Here is a 13,723-nt window from a genome sequence, read left to right as displayed (position 1 = left end):
AAATCAAGGGGGGAAATGTTAGTTCTGAGTTTTTTCTTTTAAAAGTCTACTGCAGAAAGATGTGTTTTGTGTAATGTACCATGATTTTTCATTTGGTTTTTGATAATCACATACACAAGTGTGGGAAGATTTTCTTGAGGAGAGTTTGGAATATATTAATAATAACTAACACTTCTGTAACACTTATTATTTTGTAAGCATGTTCTAGGCTTTTTATGTATTAACTCAACCCATACAACAATCCTATTAAAACCCATTTTCCAGATGAGAAAACTGAGGTGAAGGGTTAAGTAATGCACCCAAGGTCACACATCAGAAAATGGCAGAGGCAGGATTAGAGCAGCACTTGGGTTCCCAACCACTGACCTGCACCATACATGCTGCCAGGATTTTCTTTAATTCATACATCATGATGAGTGGATTCTATTCTATTTTTAAAAATTTCTACCAGTTTAATTTTACATTCTTTTTTTTTTTTTTTTTTTTTTTTTTTTGTGGTATGCGGGCCTCTCACTGTTGTGGCCTCTCCCGTTGCGGAGCACAGGCTCCGGATGCGCAGGCTCAGCAGCCATGGCTCACGGGCCCAGCCGCTCCGCGGCATATGGGATCCTCCCAGACCGGGGCACGAACCCGTATCCCCTGCATCGGCAGGCGGACTCTCAACCACTGCGCCACCAGGGAGGCCCTACATTCTTTAATGGTTTCTTTTTTAAGAATTTCAAAGTTTTAAAAAATATAATGTTCCCCATTATATGAGTTATCTTTTAGATTCTGCTATACAGGCACAGAGGAACAACTCAAGAATTAATTTAAAACAATCTTTACATTTTTAACTGAAATTGCTCTCCTAATTGCTGCTTTTCCCCATGGTAACAATTTCCAATCCTAGAACTGTTGACATGCCTTTGCTGATGTGCTAACATGGTTTACCAACATGCTAAGTGTTTCCTGTCTTGTAAAGCCTGCCTGGCACTCACCACCACTTCCTGGATATTCTCAACGACCTTTATTTCTGACTAACTCATTATGAAAACGTTCCTTGGCTTTTGCCAAAGGCCCTCTGCCCCCAGGAGCATTTCTCTGCCTTCTGCTCTTCATTCACAGAGGGAGCAGCGACCCGCTAACACATCTTTGCACAATGTTTCAGCTTTAATTACAGGACTATTTTGGAAGAAGGAGCCACGGAAGCAGCATAAAAAACCCTGATTTTTTTAATGGTTACTTTTACAGCATCTACCTTTCAATACAAATTTAGCTTTCTGTTTTTAAAAAATAATATTTCCCTTTTTTCAGTACAAATTAAGACTCCTAAGTCCCAGACTCAGTTATATGAGGTACAGCACTGATAAAATACAGTGCAGAAGTTAAAAAAATTTTTTTAATTATACGCATTTAGTGACTAATTTTTCTTGACATCCAGCTTTTATAATTCCAAGTACACTGTGATCCATAGGTTCTCAGTACACTGAAGGTACTAGAAGATTTCCTATTACTAATTAAAATGCTCATTGTAATTATTAAAATTCAAAACATTTCCTTTTAAATTCCAAATTAATTATGCTAAGTGAAAGCAACAGACTCTAAAGGCTGTATACTGTACGATTCCATTTACATGACAGCATGGAAAAGACAAAATTATAGAAATTGAAACCAGCCCAGTGGTAGCCAGGAGCTGGGAGTGGGGCCGGGCTGACTGTACACAGGCAGCATGAGAAATGTGCGCACGCGCGCGCGTGCATGTGTATCTAGGGGATGGTGACAGAACTGTTCTTTATCTTGACTGGGCAGGTGGTGACACGAATGCACTGTCAAAACTCAGACCTGTACATCAAAAAGATTCTATCTTACTGTATGTAAAAACAGTGTTTAAAACATTCCAAATTAAGGAGGCTAAACTGTAGCTTCCTTCTAGAAAACCGTAAATGGCAGCCATCTGATACCCACACAGGACTGGGGTCCGAAGTCCTTTCCTCCATCAGCCCAGGCACATGGTTAACTCAACCGCATCTTCCTTTAAATGGGGCCTCAGATTCCAGTGGGTGTCTTTAACCCTCTCCCCTGACAGCTGCCCTGCTGCAGTCCTCAGCCACCATGCTGTGCTGACCATGCACAGAGGCCCAGCCCTGGTCCACATGGGCCTCAGCCAGGTCCAGGTGGACCTGCTGGAGGTCCCAGGCCTAGGACGGGTGGTGCCAGGGCCCTGCTCCCAGGAGAGTGTTCCCTAAGGTGTGGCCTATACAGTGTAGGTTCAACTATGCATCACCTCGTGACCCAAAACCTACAGTTACCCCACAATCCTGGGCAACGACTTGCTTTTTCTTTGCTTGTATGAGTTTGGCTCAAGACTAGTGGCCTCTTTATTTCTTTCAAATTCAGGTCACACTGTCTGGGATGCTCAAAGCCAGTTTCCAGAAATGCTCACCACTGTATAATACAGTCTTTCTCACTAATAGATTTTTGAAAATCCATCTTTTTCTTCCATGTAGGACCAGACTAAAGAACTTCTTAGAGGTTAATTTTGTATTAATTCACTCCTACTGAAACAAGATTCAAAAAACTTAGCTCACAAAAATCACATAATTCCCAAAGGGCCACAGAAGTAATAGGATCCATATGTTTACTACTCTGGTATAAAAAAAAGTTTATATGGGGCTTCCCTGGTGGCGCAGTGGTTGAGAGTCCGCCTGCCGATGCAGGGGACACGGGTTCATGCCCCAGTCTGGGAAGATCCCACATGCCGTGGAGCGGCTGGGACCGTGAGCCATGGCCGCTGAGCCTGCAACGTCCGGAGCCTGTGCTCCACAACGGGAGAGGCCACAACAGTGAGAGGCCCGCGTACCACACACACACACACACAAAAAGTTTATATGAATGATTGGATACCTTTTCCCTCTTTTTCATGCTGGAAAAAAAGCAAGAATGGGGGGAAAGGGTTCCAAAGCATACAGAGCTAAAACAAAATTCACCTTTATTCTGAACAGTCTCTACATTTAGACTCTACAGTTTCTGACAAAATCCTAGTTTCAAACAGCGGACTCACCCTTCCCTCCTGCTCGGTCACCAAGCCCCTCAGTCCTGCTGTGACACCCAGTCAGCTCCGTCCCTTCTCACTGCCACCCCTCACACTCCACTCCAGCCGGTCTGCACACACCTGCCCAGTTTTCTCCATAAGGCACTACATCATGGACACCACCCTCTGCACAAAGATGTCAGCAGTTCACCGTTCTTCTTAGGGCAAAATCTCATTTACATTTTTTTAAAAGAATTTTAAATGTAACGTCTTTGAATCAGATGACAAGCTCATGGTCCATGGAGGCCAGGAAGCTACACTATGAGCTGAGTAGGTACAAGAGCTGAGAGCCTGGGGGCAATTTAAGTGTGCGCTGTCTAGAGCCATTCAAATGCAAGTTAACTATAATTGTTATCAATATGAGTAAGACTATAAATGTTCTAATTATTACTTAAAAATCTATACAGTTCTACAGCCCCAGGCCCAATTTTCACACTTTAGGCACAGAAAGAAGGTAGCAAGATTGTTTCCAAGAATTTCACAAGCACCAGTTCCATCACCTGTAAATGGGGTTTTAGAAAGTACTGATCTCACAAGGCTGCTGTGAAGGGTAAACAAGGCAACACCTGCACGTGGTAGCATGTGAAGAGACGCAGTGATCTCTGACACAATGACACACTCGCTGCTGCCTTTACCGCGGCCCTTGATCCGCTCCCATCAACTGTAACCTCTCCACATTTCCAACCTCCTCACCTGTGTTTCCGCTCCACCTGGAGAGAAGCAAGCTTGTCGACCCCGCCTCCCTCGAGGTCACTGCCCTAGTTCAGTCCCTCACCAGCTCCTGCAGGATCCCGCACTGGCTGTGTTAAATACGTGGTCACCATAACTCACTCTGGAAGATGACCGGAACCCCCAGTGGGGAGGGGAGGAGAGCACCAGGGCAGGGGGCAAGGGGCCGGGTTCTAAGCAGGGGGCAGGGCAACGCCTGAGGCATGGTCGGGAGAGGCAAGGCGGGGGCCGGCCAGGGACTCCTGTACCGGCCACAGAAGGGCTTCCCAGACCCTGGTGGAAGGACCAAGCCATGTTTCAAGACAAACACTCAGGTGTGGGGTGGTGAACAGGGTACTCGGTGCAACCGCAGAGGGGGTACACGGGCAACAGGTAAGGACCCTGCCCATGGGGAGCTGAAAACCTTGTTATGGTGTCAAAATGTACACATGCGCAAGTGTTGCACAAGCTGGGAAATGGTAAAATTTAAATTATGAAGAGAAGCGTAAGAAGATCCTAGCTGTTAGGAGTGAATGCATCATAGGTACATTAAGTGACCAAAGTGAGAAATGGGCACAAGCTGGACAGAAGAGTGCACAGGACATAGACAGGAGAGGAGGAGGCCTGGGTGGCATCTAACCCTGCTCTGGGCAAATCTACAGGGGCAGAGAAACAGAACTCAGCATGACAACAGCCTTCTTGGAACTTGATACACATAAAGCTGGCCAAGGACACTACTGAAAATGGTGAAGGCCAACTAAACAGAAAAGCCCGAAAGACAAGTTCTCCAGATGACCTGGGATTTTAAAAGCCCCTCAAAACTATCTTCATAGCTTAAGCCACAAGGCCCCTTTTAAAAGCAGACATGGAATCTCTTCACGTGGGGGCAAAAGTTCAAACTCTGAGCTCTCATCACGACGCTGGAAAGGGCTGCTGGTGCTTTATTGCCCACCAGACGTGAAGTCTCTATGGAGCAGGGCCTGACAGGAGGCAGCTCTGGCCCCAGATCTGTTAAGAGGCACAGCCAGACTCCTTTAGAAGCAACCTGGTCCTCTGAACCTCAGGAACCTCCACTCAGACCTGCAGGTGAGGCCGGCTGTCCCTCCCCTACTTCATCATCACCTTCTCTCCTGCAGCGCGTCCTCCGCTGCCCTGGCTCCTGCAGCTCTTCCCAACTCCAAGGGAGCCGCTGACAACAGGAGACCCCACACTCAGTCTGAGGCACTGTCAGAGCATTAATTCACTCGATCATTGTAACAACCCTACAAGGCAGGTGCATCATCATCCTCGTTTTGCAGATGAGAAAACGGAGGCACAGAGGTAAAATAATGGGACCAGTCACACAGCCAGGAGTGGTAGAGCTGGGATTTAAACTCAGGCCACATGGTTCCTGAGTCTAAATATTTAACCAAATGCAATTCTGTCTCTCCTACTGAAATGCTACTTTATTCTTCTAACACAACCAAATGCAATTCTGTCCTCCTACTGAAACGTTACTTTATTCTTCTAACACTCCTAGCTCTTACTAAAGATTGTAAAATAGAACATAAACTGTTGCTATTTAATTACGGTGTACTCTGAACCCAGGGCAGTAAGAAATCACACAATTGCCAGCAATTAAAGCGTAGTGGTTGGCCTGCTCCCAGGGTGGCCTCAACTTCAGAAACTTTAGAACCAAGGATTTTCCTTTACAACAAACAGCATCTTTTTCAAAAGACTTGGTCCCATCTCATTAGAAGTTAGGAGATCTGGATTTGAGTTCTGGTCTGTCACTTATTAACTGAGTAATCTATTTATGGAAAAAAATCCATTAACCCCATGGATTTTCAGGTTATTTTTTTTTAAGTATGAAAAACAGGGATATTAAGAATATTTACTCTGTCCACATTTTAGGAAGACTGTAGGACAAATGATACATATGTGAAAATACTTTGCAAAGTGATAAAGAAAATACAAAAGTTATTCTATCTTATTATTATTTGAGGTGTAATCAATGCTCAGGACAGAGAAAAACACCTATGCCCACCTCCTTCTAAATCAATTTTAATGCCAAAAGCAGACGAGGTACCTGGGATCAGTAAACACCATGAGAAGATGATTCCAAGACCCATGAGAACTTCATGGAAACGCAGCTCTGTTTCTGGGAATGAGCACTGGACAACCCAGGACCAAGTAGTAGCTGATGTATTTCAATGCAGCTTAAGATACATGCAAATGTATGTATGTTTGTATGTATGTTTGGAATCACTGGTGCAAAACAAATACAGTGAGGAGATTCATAAAGAAGCCTCCTCCCTGGATGACCTAAGAGATCCCATAATAAGCTTAGCTATGAAAGTCATGGAACCTGGACCTGGCCCAAAGCACTCGGCACACATCTGTACTTATAGTATGTAATAAGAAACAGAGAGGTGTTTCAGGAGATCAACCATAAAAGGTACTTCTGCATATCTAAAAAGTGTATATATCTCCCTTCACTGCAAAGCTTATTTTTTTGGTTAATGATCACACGTTAATCACTCAATTCACTTAATAGTTAACTAAAACAGTATCTCGCTTTAGACTAGATACATTCCCGAAGCCATTTTTGGGCAAACAATTTCCTATTTTGTAGTTTTTCTAGTTTCTGAGAGCATCTCAGAATCACTCTTATTTCATATTTTCTAGTTATTCTAATTATGACCCAAAGAAAGCAAAGAGGTAAGTGGGAAGAGGGGAGAAGTATCTCAATCTTCAGCCTGACAACAGCAGGCTCACAACCCACCCTGTACCTGTATCTCAACCAAGTACCAGGAACAAGTCTTATATTTCTGGAAAAAAATCCAAGTAAATGTTCTTGAGACCATATGGTAAATTTACTTCACCATTTTCACCAGTGCAATAAAGACAAATTTCTGTGTGACTAATCCCTTGAATTTAACAACACTCTCAACAGTAGTAAGTATCAGAGCTGGCGTTTACAGGGTACCTGGTCTGTGTTAGTGCCTCTGCACACACACCCTCACCCGACCCCACAACGGCCCTGAGAGGGAGGCACCACCATCTCCATCCCACAGATGAGGACAGATTTCAGGAGGTCTGGGAGCAGGTACACTAAGTAGCAGAGCTGGATGTGAATCCAGGTTGGCCTGATTCTAAAGCTCTCTCTCTTAATCCCTGACTAATTTTAGTAAGTTATTCTGAATCCTCAAATATTTACCTGAACTTTAAAATTCTTAGTTTCTAGGGTTTCTTGAGAGTCCTCAGAGAGCTACCACATATAGGAACAAAATCTATAAGGAAAAGGTTATGGCTGTACACTATTATAGGTATTATTGAAATGAATGGGCTGCCCCAAACTTCATATCTAAGAACAAAGAATAATTCTTAAAATCATCATATAAAGCCCCATTGTTTGGGCCTGAAAAGTCTTACATTGATGTTTCCTAACTGCAGCAGATGGACTGTATAATAGGACTTCACGTCTTCCGACAGGAACTTCACACTGAAGCCTGTTTCCTTAAACAGCATCTCTCGGTCATCCTTTGTCGGCCAGTACTGTGCACATTTAACCTAAATTTAAGAATATGCATACGACTTTTTTTAGTTTATAGACATAATGAAACCATAAAAAGCTGGAAAGGAAAACAAACCACGCACATGCTATATATTTTTCAAGTACCCAATTCTGAGAACAGTCGTACTACGTTTGATGTTTAATGTATTTTAATAAGATTGACATCTTACAAAAGCAGGTTTGTAAAATGTTCCTCTAACTTATAAACTAAAAAAACCCCTATAAACAGATATCATGTTCATAAAATGAAAATCAATTTGTCATTTCTAAAGCAGGATAATGTATATTTTAACATCATACTGGCATTCACACTATTTTTCTATAAATATCAAACTCTTACAAGAATCTTATCTTCAAACAGTATTGAAATGGCTTTATTTTACAAGTATTTTCCATAAATACCCGTTAATCTGCTACTAAATACTACTACATATCTAGAAATAACACTGCATACCTACTTACTAAAATTAAGTCGGGGAAAGAATTAGAAGATAAGCTCCCTTTACCTAGAGTTGTTACATTTTGGCAGAACTATTGACATGGAATTTGTATTTGTGACAATAAAAACATCTTCCCGAAAGCCAAATTATGAGGCCAGCAGGCTGAGGTAAGGTGAGCTAGAGTCATTTCATTAGGAGAAAACACCAGAAAAACATCCTTGTAAAATATGGTCATTTCTCCTTTTCCAAATCACAAATAGCTACAAATAACAAACAATAAAAATGCTTCCAAAACAAATGAATACTATGAGCTGACACTTCTTCAGAAGGTCAGCTTAAAGACATTTAAAAAATGACACAAGAAGTGAAAGAGCATAAATTAGAATTCGAACAACTCAGAAATGCGGTGACAGAAAAGAAAAAAGATTCAGAAATAACAGAACACATTTCATCAACAAAGACTAATTAATTAAACTAGGGAAAAGAGATGTGACTAAACACAACAGATGATGCCTTAAGAGAAAAGGGAGGACATTTTTAAAACAAAAAGAAACGAAGAGAGAGACAAACAGGATTAGAGAAAATGTGACAAACATAAAAAATAAGCAAAGAAAATCTAACACATGTATAATAGGAGGACCCAAGAGAAGAACACCAAAGCAAGCAAGGGAACAGAATATATGTCAACAAGTATAATTCAATAAATTTTTCTTTAAAGAAAGAAAAAATGTCTGAAATCACATACTGAAAAAGCACTCTACGCCCCTGGACAAACTGACCCAGAATGACCAACACAGAAATGTTTTGGTAAAATTATTGGGATATGAAGGAAAAAAATCCTTTGGGTAACCTAGGTAAAAAGAATAAGTGACTAATAAAGGAAATAGAGATGTCCATTTGACTTTGACAGTAATTTGTAATGCCAGAAGAAAATGGAGTAATACATTTAAGTTGTTCAAAGAAAAGCAAATATGAGCCAAAGATTTTATATTCTGCCAAACTGACTGTTAAGCACTGAGTCAGCAGATGAACTGTCATTGGCACGTAAGACATCAGGGACTATGGTGCCCATGAGTCCTTCCTCAGGATCCTCTGGAGTATAAGCTACAGACAGAATGACTGGAGAGACACCTCAACATATACAGACTTACACAAAAAGAGCATAAGGGACAGAGTATAATGTGCTATAAACTCTGACAATGTACATAAAGTACAACTTAAAAAAAAACAGAGAATGGGAAAAACAAAACATTTAAAACTTTTTTTCAGTAGTTATTTTGGTGATGGAGTTGATTTTGTTATTATGAGTATTTTCTGTGTGCAATATCAGACAAAGTAAAAGAGTCACTATAAGATATTTGACATCACTAGTGTCTCTGAGAACCAGAATTCATGGTATGGAAAACACTGTAACAGATAAAGGATAGAAAGGGTTGAGCCAACCCCTATAGGCCTAAATTTGAATCAGAAATATCAGTATGAACACTAGCGCTATGTTATCTTGACACACAAACATATTTTTCCTTAGCTCTGTTCACTGAAAAGACCAACCCAGTGGCAACAAACATCCCTATTTTTGTTGTGACCCTGAAATACCACTGCCCACTGAAAGAAATTAAGGCCCCTTAAAGAAATGGCTGATTCTTACACAAGAGTTTAAGATGAGCCCGCAATATGGAGTCATTCCAGACAGCAAGTAGCTATGAAGACTCTTGGGTCTGTGTAAAAGAACTCAGGGCCCAACCTGAAAAGCTTCCTGCTGGCCAGTGAAGGGACAATCTGACTACAAATAAGGATAATAACTGCCATGGAGTGAAATGAATCAAGGATGTTTGAATCCATGACTTCACAGTACCTGATGCCCTCCTGCCCTGCCCCCACACCAAGAAAACCTAAGTGGTCACATGTTGAGGACACTAGGGAATCAACTTCTTTTGAAAACTGCTTTTCCTATTTAAAAGTGGCCAAGGGGCTTCCCCAGTGGCACAGTGGCTGGGAGTCCGCCTGCCAACGCAGGGGACGCGGGTTCGAGCCCTGGTTCGGGAGGATCCCACGTGCCGTGGAGCAACTAGGCCTGTGCGCCACAGCTGCTGAGCCTGCGCTCTGGAGCCTGCAAGCTACAACTACTGAGCCCATGTGCCACAACTGCTGAAGCCCGCGTGCCTGGAGCCCGTGCTCTGCAGTGAGAAGCCTGCACACCGCAAAGAAGCATAGCCCCCACTCGCTGCAACTAAAGCCTGCGCACAGCAATGAAGACCCAACGCATCCATAAATAAATAAATAAATAAACAAACAAATAAAAATTTTTAAAAAAATAAAAAAAATAAAAGTGGCCAAGTAACAAGAGTGGGAGGTTTTTTTTTTTAATAGAAGTATTCCAACAAGAGCTCCTGGAATATCACTATTTTATATCCCCTAATTAATTAAGGAGCTAAACACCGACCAGCAACAGCTGCCACCATCATTACGCTGACAAACATTATGCCCCCACCCACAAGGTGACCTTCCCCTAGACAATTAAACCTGACTCTAGATGCAACCACCGTAAATACGATTTCTGATTTCTGGTGGCAGTCTTATCTTTTTTTTTTTTTTTTTTTGCGGTACGCGCGCCTCTCACTGTTGTGGCCTCTCCCATTGCGGAGCACAGGCTCCGGATGCACAGGCTCAGCGGCCATGGCTCATGGGCCTAGCAGCTCCGCGGTATGTGGGATCTTCCCGGACAGAGGCACAAACCCGTGTCCCCCTGCATCGGCAGGCGGACTCTCAACCACTGCCCACCAGGGAAGCCCTGTCTTATCTTTTTATTATACTAATTATACTGCAGAATGAGGGATGAAACTTATAATCCTCTAGTTGGCAACGCTGCTCAACATGTCCCAACTGATAGAGCCCCCATCACTTGAAGCATGAAAACCACTGTAAACGACTATGCTGACACTGCTGGACACTCTGGTATGTTAACACCACTTCACATCTAAAACAGACTAGAAAAACCTTCACCACCACTGAAAACTGGCAACTATTAATTTAGAAAAAAGGAAGAGGGACTTCTCTGGTGGTGCAGTGGATAGGAATCCACCCACCAATGCAGGGGACACGGGTTCGAACCCTGGTCCGGGAAGATCCCGCATGCTGCGGAGTAACTAGGCCCATGCGCCACGACTACTAAGCCTGCGTTCTAGAGCCCACGTGCCACAACTACTGAGCCCGCAGGGCTAGAGCCCATGCTCCACAACAAGAGAAGCCCCCACTCGACTAGAGAAAGCTCGTGCACAGCAACGAAGACTCAACGCAGCCAAAAATAAATTAAATCTTTTTTTTTTTTTTAAAAAAGGAAGAATCAGGAACCTGAAGAAGCAGAGCAGTCTAAGACCTCAGGGCTGAAAGAGACCTAACAGACAATACTTTCCAATTTGCATGTTTGACAGAAGAGGACCCTAAAGCCACAGAAGCTGAAAGACTTACCCAGCGTCACACCACTAATTAGCACTGGGTTTAGACTGCACTTCAAATGTCAATAAATTTATACATTTCTATACTTACTGCCTTGTGACCTAAGAGCCAACAGTAATTTATAAAGGTTTTAGAAACCTGTCACTTTAATCTTTTATAAAATTTTCAGGATTTTGATAATAATAAGTTGTGAAGATTGTGATAAAGCCTACAGATTCCAAAGATCTAAATACCACTACTAGCCAATACTGGCTCCATTATACTTATATTTTGGAGGTAGTGGTCCGCAATTGTTATTTAAATATTTAAGGTAAAAAAGGAAAAGGATACATTAGCTCTTCTGGTCAGAATCACCCTGACCACTAGTCTTTAGCAATTAAAGGCCAAAACTAATGAATGAATATCCCAAAAGAAATAAGAAAATATTTATAAGTTAACAATCACAGGCAGTACACTAAGTTGTAAATATCAAGTATTACTCACCGATTCTTTCTCCACAATTCGGTTTAGCATGACAACTGCTTTGGTCTTTTGCTGCCAAATCATGAGCCAGAAATGACAACCTGTATTAGGAAGTGGACCCTGTAAGAACAGAGAAGGAAAAGTAGGTAAGAGAAAGGGGACAGAGTAAGGCTCCGAGGAAACTCCTTCAGGGAAGCTTCTCTTCTGAGAACAGTGTAACGGATCATAAAGAGTAAATCGAGACTTTAAATCCACTTGAACTAAAAACAGGTCTGTGCTAGTTAGGATTACTGATTATCAATGATCAAAAGTGACTTTTATTTACTTAGGCAGAAAAGGAAAATTTTTAGGCTCTCAGGTGACTTTCAGAGTTGAGAGCTGGAGAACCAGGCTTGGGTAGGAACAAACGTCAAGACAAGATTTGTCCAAGAGGAGTGGGCTTGGGACAGTACTCCCAACTTGTCACTAACATCACCTGCTTTGCTGGTACTGCCATCCTAAGGTGGCTGTATTACTCATGCACAACCTGTAAGCAAACCAGGGTCAAAATCGCAGGCGCCAAGATCTACGGGTTGTATTCTAGCTGCAAAGGAGGCAGGCAAAGGCGATTTCTGTCCCCCTCCGGTCTCTGCCGCAGAAAGAGAGGCCCTGCCTTCCATGATGAGGGCAGCCCTGCAAAGGAGGAAGTCTGTGCCAGCACTGGCTTGCAACCAACCCAAGTTAGCTACAAAGAGAATTCCAGAAAAAGCGGAAATTGCAAAGCACCTGAACCACTATGAAACTGTTAATCTACAAAACCAGAGAATGTGTAACCTCAAGAGCAGAGTTAAAAGGGGTAACAGTGCATATCACAATACTGCCATGGGGGGAAAAAATCAAATAATATTATGAATTTCCAATTACCTTCACATTTTGATTAATGCGTACCACAGGGCAGAATAAAGGGCAAAGAAGAGATGAGAAGGCCATGCCCAAACTTTAACTACTTTAAGTGAGTAAAGATTAACATGAACGAGGTTTGACTGTACCTCCAGTAACTCAACAAGCATTCACCTCGCAGGACGCTGGGAGGCCAGGTCTGACTAAAGCTTCAGCTCCACATGGAAAACAAGGCAATTCAAGTGGTGCTACACTGAAAGCAGCTTTAGGGCAGTTGTATCCCTGGTGTATAGTGGGTGTTAGGTAAATATTATTTGAACTAATAAACTCTAAGCTCTAAGTTATACAAATGCTAGAAGGGGATTGGGAATCCTGAGGAGCTGCACCCTCGGGTTTGAGGGACTGTTCCCCTCCTTCGGTGCATGTTATCCAATGCTTGAGTTACTTCCAAAACCAAACAGTGTGAAGATAAAAACAACGAGAAGATCCCCAGTAAAATGAATGCCGTTTCTTTCGTCTAAAAAAATGGACAGATCAGTTCACCAATGAAGTCGCTCCTTAGCGTGTTCACACACACACACGCGCATGTGCACACACAGACACACACACACACACACACACGCACATTCTGTTAGTGGTTCTGAAATGGGAGAGGGTTTCTCAGCCCTTCCACTTACCAGCAATACTACCTATTTTTCTTGTGCAAAATGGAGATCTATACCAAGGGACTGATATATACGGGACTGATTTTTAATTTTCATAAAACTCAGAGGGAAAAGATGACAAAAATAATAAGCAACAAAGGACAATGAGAACAACTGCAGTTTTAATAAACACTTAGCATCTCTGGTTTTTTCTATCCTTTGAAATATTTTCTGTGCGTCTTCTCTGTTCCAATGTACTAGATACAAAGGAAAAAGCAGTCTCAGATGTCAAAGAGCTTACGACAGAGGCAAGGAACGGAAACACATCGAGCACCACAAGAGTAAGGGGTAAACCATCAGGTTTGCAGGAGTAGGAAGGATACTGGCGCAGAGCCTTAAAAATGAGGAGGGCACTGACATGGGGGAAGGAAAGGTAGGGAATCAGGATCCATTTCCAGCATAAGGCAAGGCATGTGCAAGTTTAGGGGACATCTGGGAAAAGACAGCT

The 13,723-nt window shown here is 42.4% G+C and overlaps 1 protein-coding gene across 2 annotated transcripts in view; it reads right to left on the bottom strand.

The window, feature by feature from the left end:
* Positions 1-13,723, bottom strand: part of PTPN2 (protein tyrosine phosphatase non-receptor type 2) — an 81,222-nt gene that overhangs the window by 17,253 nt on the left and 50,246 nt on the right. For both annotated transcript variants that reach the window (XM_079717201.1, XM_079717200.1), the window contains exons 4-5: positions 11,714-11,812; positions 7,193-7,330 (exon numbers count right to left, since the gene is read on the bottom strand). In XM_079717201.1, the coding sequence (XP_079573327.1) occupies positions 7,193-7,330; positions 11,714-11,812 (237 nt within the window). The remainder of the gene's footprint in view (positions 1-7,192; positions 7,331-11,713; positions 11,813-13,723) is intronic.

This window comes from Hyperoodon ampullatus (genome assembly GCF_949752795.1).
Source record: "Hyperoodon ampullatus genome assembly, chromosome: 13".
Lineage (NCBI taxonomy): Eukaryota > Metazoa > Chordata > Mammalia > Artiodactyla > Ziphiidae > Hyperoodon > Hyperoodon ampullatus.
The sequence above is the reverse complement of the archived record's forward strand: the minus strand, read 5'-3'. Positions and strand labels throughout refer to the sequence as shown.